The 7658-nt window shown below is 32.0% G+C and overlaps 1 protein-coding gene across 1 annotated transcript; it reads right to left on the bottom strand.

Annotated features, from left to right (window-relative positions):
* Window positions 1-4588: 4588 nt before the first annotated feature.
* On the bottom strand, window positions 4589-6343 carry LOC105799206 (cytochrome P450 94C1). Its single transcript, XM_012629637.2, has one exon. It carries the CDS (start codon window positions 6254-6256, stop codon window positions 4757-4759), a length of 1500 nt encoding a protein of 499 aa, XP_012485091.1. The 5' UTR covers window positions 6257-6343; the 3' UTR covers window positions 4589-4756.
* Between the last annotated feature and the right edge of the window lie 1315 nt (window positions 6344-7658).

The following is a 7658-nucleotide window of genomic DNA, read 5'->3' as shown; positions in this document are numbered from 1 at the left end:
ATATATGTCAATGGATATTGAAGGAATATTCCACTTAAATTTGTTAATGGTGGTTTTTGTTATTTAAGTAAAGTTAATTAAACTAACTTAATTAAAACTTAATTATGCTATATATACTAAAGTTAGTGGAAAAACTTAAGCATCCTATTCATCTTATTCCTTTTGTCATCCCAAATAAGAAAAAACCTTTTTAAAGCATCAAGCTTTTGGGTATAATTTGGTTAATGAAATTAAGTCTTTTTTGTAATTTTATGTTTTTAAGGTCATGGAAGCTTGATTTAGATAGCCCATATACCAATCAGTAAAACTATTAAAGTTTTTGAAAGTTGTCATTGTTGATTTCTTGAAGAAATTGGTGTTAAATTGATAGATTTTAAGGTTAGATGTGAAAAGGACTATATTGTAATATTTAATTGTTAGTTTTGTACAAAAGGACTAAAGTGAATAAATTGTGAAATTGATGTGAAATTTCATTAATAATAGATAGTAAGGAGTCCTTAATGGATGTGATTGCGATCAATTTTCAAACCGAAGCTCAAAATTGAAAGATATAATTATTTCAATTTTAGGGACAAAATTAAATAAAATGTAAAATTTTAGAGGCATTTGAAAAATGAAATTTAATAGGTTCATATATATCATGGCATAATATGAAAATGTTTGATATTGATGATTTGTCTAAAATAATTGAATAAATCAAGATTTGGGTCAAATCGAAGATAATCGAGGAAAAACCAAAATTGTAGATTAGTCCTTGGAGGTTCAACTTGTTTATTGTTTTATCTAGGTAATTTCATATGATATAAATGTGTTTAAGTTATGCAATTGATCTGTGTATGTATGTGAGATTGTGGGTTGATTTGTGGTAATTTGGTTGGAAAGGTAAGAATTAGACTAAATTATAAAATGATGGTATAAGTGAAAATAAGGCTCGTGTGAGCTTAGTAAAGGTTAGGATATGATTATCATGTCAATAAGTTTTTGTGTGTGCTTTTATGGGATTGATTATAGATGTTACTGAGATCCAGCATTTGTTGCAGACTCGAAGATACATGTGACACAGGTTTAGCCTAAACTGGTAACCTGATGTCGTTTTAAAGGTTTAGCATGGACGGGTAACCTGACTTGTATATTTTCAGCTTCGACAAGAAATCAAATGTGTCGTTATAAAGGTTTAGCATAGGCTGATAACCTACATTATAAAGGTTTAGCATAGGCTGATAACCTAACACAAATATATATTTAGCTCGGACGATCAACTGGTGGGGTGTAGTTACCTATGTATCTGAGTTCGTTTACTAGAGTTCATTGGGATAAGTGGTTACTATAAAATGAAAATTGAAATGAAATTATATGAGTTTGATGTTCAAATGGATAAATGTTGAATTGAGCATTAACATGGTATTGAAATTGTGACTTTAAAATAAATTGGATTGACATATGGTTGAGATATCATATGGTTTGATTACATGTTAAACTCACCTTGTTGATGTTGTGTTTTGCCATGTCTAGCCAACTATGACAAATTTTAGTAGCATATTGATTTTAAGCTAAGGTAAGTCTTATTTAATGTCTATGAACTTACTAAGCATTCTATATGCTTACCCCACTTGTTTTTTCCTTTTCCTTATAGATCACCACCTTACAGAACGTGTCAACTTGGATCGTTCTAAAGCTCACACTATCCTATCACTGAATCGGTAGTTATTTGTTCATTTTGAGTCTTGGGTTGTAACATGTATATATATAAGGTGGCTTGAAGTTATTTTGATGTATGTAAGTGTTTTGGTAACTTGTGATGATTTATATCTATATGTTTGGCTAAGGAATGGTATAAATTGAGGAAGATTTGATAGCTTGTTGATAGGTATAAGATTAAATGCATTTGAACAAGGGTAACTTGAAATATGTTTGCAAAATGTGGCCAAATCTTAATAAGTAATGTTATGTTTAATGCTTATAAGCTTTAGATGTGTATATATGTACATAAGGGCTTGAAATGAGAATGAATTGCTATGTTTTAATGATTTTTAGTATAGTTAAACATTGGTAAATGAATGACTTGGTTGGTGATTGATTCATAGCATGAAATGTTAAGGTTTGATTGATGTTTAGGAGAATAATGGTTTGATAAAGTGTTGAATATAGATGTTGAGCTTGCTTGTTACGTTTTAGTAAGATTTTGATTCTAATGAATTGGATACTGATGAACATTGTGGTTGGTTTGTTTGGAAACTTGAAATGGATACCAAATTACTCAAATTTTACCAAAAACAAAGTCTTCGTCCCGACGACCATATTTCCTCACGTCATGTGGCCTAATGTAATGACGTGACAAACTAAAGTTTTAAAGCTTTGCAATTTGGTCCTATTTCGTGCTCTGGTTGATAAGAGCTTTTCTAAGCTCGATTAAGACTCGAATTTAATTACTATACATAAATTGCATGTGTTTGACATTGGATTGTAGGTGCAAAGGATTATTTATTGTATATTTGACTGTAGTTGCTCGGACAATGAGTGTATCATTTTGTAACTCAGACCCGGCAATCAGGTCGGGCGAAGGGTGTTACATGTTGGGTACATGACTTATGCATGATATAACTTCACTCACAATAGTAGAATCATACCTCGGTAAAATAGTAAATGATATATTCTCATTGACATTGTATGTATTATGAAAATGGAATCTGGCCAAAAGTCATTTGTTTGGGATAAATGATTTCATCATCGTTAATTTGATTAATAATAAATTTCATTAAAATGAAAGATACAATGGTGACCATAAGATAAAATCAATCCAATTATGTAAATGAATTTACCTTAAAGGAATCATGGATATCCTATGAACCTCAACAATCACTCTAAAAAAAGAGAGAGAAGAATTAAAACTCTAAGTAGCTATGAAACTAGAAAAGCTAAGCAATAAACAATACTAACTTAGCATAACATCCACTCTCTTTAACCTAGCTTAAAGTAGGTTATTTATAGGTATTTATATGGCCCTTTTAGGGTTACATCTTGTAATTGGTTGCAAAGAATCTAAAAAAGGCAAAATGGGGCCAAATTTGGCCCTTTCATTTAGCCTAGGTGTTGTGGAACCCATGTCATTCCAATTGCCTCTCGAATTTTCCTTGTTTTCAATTTTTGTGTTTCACCTTCTTTTGTGCTGAAACCTACATCTCCAGCCTAATTAAAAATATGAAAAATCAATACAACACTTATTAAGTTCTAATTACTTAAAAAAACACTTTAAATGCAATGAAAAATTAAAGAAAATATGATAAATGCAAATTGAATGCATGTAACGATCCAATATATATTCTTCGGTGTTGAAAACTTCGGTTGAAGATTGAGAAAGTTAATAAATCATGGAACAAATGAGCGGGACTAATGTAGTAATTTAGCATGGCCTTAAAATAAATTATTCCATAATTAGCTTAAGGTTCGTGGCAAGCTTTGATCATTGCCGTTGGTTTCCACTAATGTTAGCATGAGCACATAATGGCCATTGATTTGTATTATTAATTTTAGTTTATTAAGATTTATATGGATAAATGGTGGTGGAATGAAAGAGAAAACTCATTTTCTCTTCTTCTACAATCGGCTAAGGAGAATGAAAGAGAGAACTTTCGTTTCCTTTGCATGCCACCATTGTCGCTCTGCAATTTCAAGGTACAAGATGATTTTTTTCCTTTGGGATTTTATGAATTTCTAGCTTTTGACAGTTGATAATTCAAATCCAAGTGTTGAATTAAGGGATTGACAATGTTTTGGTTAGATATAGATAAGAAAATAATCTTTTATCTTGAATTTAAAGAATCTCGTAGAAGACCCGTTGAGTAGTGAAGGAAAGGGGCCATGGCCCCTAAAATGGTAAATTTTTAGTTTAAGCTTTTTATAATTTATAAAATTTCAAATTAGTAATAGTAAAATTATACTTTGTCCCTAAAAATAATAAAAAATTTGATTTATCCCTTTAAAATATTAAAATAATGAAATTACATTTTACTATTGTAAAATATACAATTTAACATCTTTTCCTACAAACTCAATTAGCTTTTTGGTTGATTATTGATCAGCAAAACTAGTGAATATAGTTTAAAACAATCAAATTTATTCACTATTCTTTCAATAATTGCATGTGTATGTTATTGTGTGGTTAAGCAATAATTTCATGGGAGGACCAATTACGAGGAAAGACATCTACAGTCATAACCAAACTAACTTCCACCCACATTAATTAAATTAGTAAATATTAAACCTATTAGTTTAACATTAAAATAAAATATGATTTGGGTAAAAACGGTAATTTACAACTACAAGAAAGAACAAGTGAAGAATTAAAACTTCAATTCGCTAAACTGGCCTAAGTCATACTCTATTTAATCTCACCATAATGATTCGGATGGACCTTAAAATTTAGGATTATCACCGACAATGTCACTGACATCACCTTCATCAATCCTCCATTAGCGTAAGTTGATAAATATCTTATAGACCAGCCCTTATCAGATTTAGTTTAAATGCCCGTATTGCGAAGAGAAAGGGAAAAAATAAACATTTATCAGGAAGAGAAAGACTGATGATATTTACAAAAATGTGCTGTAACATCTATTAATCTGACCAAAATATATATACAAGAAGGATGTCCCCTTTGAGCCATTAGATTTCTGTGTTGAAAACATTTTCATATTCAACCCATATGGGTCTGCTTATATGTAACTTTACTACCTAAACAAGCTCTTGTCTCAATTAATTAAGCTTCCCTTTCTTGGACTAGAATGGGTAAGCCACCTCTCAAGGTGGCGGTAAGACCAGCGGCAAACCTTGGTGCTTGATTCGAATGGGGAACCCGGATATTGAACCGCCTAACTACGGCTAGAACCACACATTTCATCTCCACCAATGCTATTTCCTTCCCTAAACAAACCCTTTTCCCAGCTTGGAAAACTGGGAACTTGTACAGGTTTTCAGGAACATATCTCCCATTTTGCAACCATCTTTCTGGCTTGTAATGAAGGCAATCGGGGCCCCAGATCCGCTCCATCCGACCCATTGCATATGGATGGTAGGTGACCCTGGTGCCTTTCCTCACAAAGGTATCATCAGGCAATATGTCATCCTCTTGAGCAAACTTGGAGTCAAATTGGACAGGTGGAAAAAGTCTCAAGCTTTCATACAATGCCGCGTGTAAATAGTGCATTTCTCGCATTTGATTAAAACTTGCAAATTGCTCACTCGACCCCATCACCCTTTCCACCTCCTCTCGGATGGCTGACTCAACTTCTGGATGCTGAGATAACAACCAAAAGAAGCTGGTCAACCCTGACGCCACCGTGTCCCGACCAGCCAAGAGGAAACTTACCACGATGTCTCTAAGATACTTGTCATCGTTGATTGTCCCCATGAATCTCGACAAGAGATCATGTCTGTCTGAAAAGCCCTCTTCCCGCCGTTGCTTAATCATCTCTTCAGCAAATTCATCCACTACTTTAATGGCTTCTTTAAGCTGCTTTTCCGTGCCCAAGTTCAATAGCCTTTTGACCTTCCATATCAAAGATGAAGATGCCAGCGCTCTTTGTGCCGAAAATTTTGATGCTAAATCAAAAGCTTCAGCAAGGTCTGATACTGGCAGTGATAATTCGAGGCAACCAGGGTCTAACCCGAAGGAGAATTTGCAGATATTATCGAATGAAAATCTTCTAAATATATCTTGTAAATCTAAAACTTGTTCTTTACCAGCAACTGATGATAATAGAGGGAGAAGACGAGATTGAATCTCTGACCCGACGATATCAAAAGCGTGCGTTCTTACGGAGACGCCACCAAGCTCAAGGCTGGCCATCTTCCTTTGAAACTTCCATGAATCACCATCAACATTGAAAATACCTCTACCAAGAAGATCACCCAGGAGAGTGGAGAAAGGTTTCCCTTTTGGGTAGTTTTCAAACCTGGTTTTAAGCATGTGCTCGACGTTGGCAGGTTTTGCAGTGATGATATTGCCAAGAACATGGATATGGATGGTTCCGGTGGCAGAATTTTTAAGGAGGTGAGTATACCAATCACAAAGATTATCGAAATCTTTGGTCCAACTGGAAGTAAGATAAGCCTGGCAGATTTTACAAGTACACCAGAGCTTCAACCTCAAAACGAAGATCAATAATGAAAACAAAGAAAACAAGAGGGTGAAAGAGAAGAAGACGAAGCAGAAAGCAGTGGACATGGAGCAAAACCACAAGGAAAGTTGTGAATCCATTGACAATAAGCAAAAGCTAAAGAGAGATTCAAAGAAGGAAAGTTTTAACAAGGGTAATGAGGAGATGAAGGAATTCAAGAGAAATCATGCCTTTATATAGTATTCCCCCTTTCTTTTTAGTGAAAAGAAAGTGGAAGTCAAGTACCACTAGAAGTAGTGATGTTGATTAATTGGTAATTTCTAGCTGTTCGGTACGCGAGGGAAAAATATAATTGTGGCATGAATAACGCGTGCGCAAAATAAAATAACGACGGTCCTCTTAGAAGGACAGTTGCCAAATTGGGGTGTCTCATTCCAACCTTTCCCTATCTCGTTTTCTCATGTCGGCTTTTATATTATTATTTTCTTCTAAGTTGCTGTCCATTCAACCGCGTGTGCCTACAAATTGAAATTTTAACTATATACTTTATATTAATGTTTTTGTTAATTAGTATGTTAATAAATTTAATTTTTAAAGTTTAAATATTTTACTAATTCTTTAATTTTTTAGAATCAAGACTATCGAGAGTTAAATTTATTATTATATTAATAAAATTTATGTATAATTGACCAAATACATTAACCTTATAATTAATTGTCCTTAATTATTTACTTTTAAAATTAACATGGATTAAATTATTCCTTTTTTACCAAATTTTAATTTCTTTTTACACGACTATCTTATTAAAGTCAAATTCTATAATTAATTTTTATTGCATGTGATATTTTTCTAGAAAATTTAATCATTATATTTTAATTTGATAATTTTTAATCTTTTGAATTTTGAAATTTTAGTTTTGATCCAAATGTGAATCGTTAAATTTATTAAGTTAACTTTTATTATTTCCAAAAGCTTATGTGAAAAACATATTATCATATGTAGAATCATGTTAGTTTGTCTATTTTAGTTTAATACTCACAAAAAAGTCAAGTCATTTTAGTTAATGGTTTAATGATTATCGTTTGAGTTTGAGTTAAGATTGAAATTTTAAAATATATTATCATAGTAATATTATTTATAAAAATTATAAAACATTGTGCATAATTCTCAATATCGAAATTGAATAAATTGGTCCTTTTAAACAAACGGAGTAATTTAATTTTTATCAATTTTAAAAGTGAGCAACTACGGATAATTAATCATGAAGTTAATGTCTCCCATCACTTGTACATAATTTTGATTGGTATAATAACAAAATTAGCCCTCGATGTTTACATATTTTGTCAATTTTATATTTATTCTAAAAACTTAAAATTTAGCCCCAACATTTACAAATTTACACAAATGTTGAGGGCAAAGTTTATTGAATCATGATCGAATTGATAAAAGATGTAAACATTTAAGGCTAAATTTTTTATTGTATCAACCAAAATTATATAGGACGGATGAAAAACATTAATAACATGCTTAATTGTTGGTAAT

The sequence above is a fragment of the Gossypium raimondii genome, chromosome 9 (assembly GCF_025698545.1).
Source record: "Gossypium raimondii isolate GPD5lz chromosome 9, ASM2569854v1, whole genome shotgun sequence".
NCBI classification, from domain to species: Eukaryota; Viridiplantae; Streptophyta; class Magnoliopsida; order Malvales; family Malvaceae; genus Gossypium; species Gossypium raimondii.
The sequence above is the reverse complement of the archived record's forward strand: the minus strand, read 5'-3'. Positions and strand labels throughout refer to the sequence as shown.

Coding starts and splice junctions, on each gene's coding strand:
- LOC105799206 (XM_012629637.2), bottom strand. CDS start 6,256: ATGGATTCACAACTTTCCTTGTGGTTTTGCTCCATGTCCACTGCTTTC.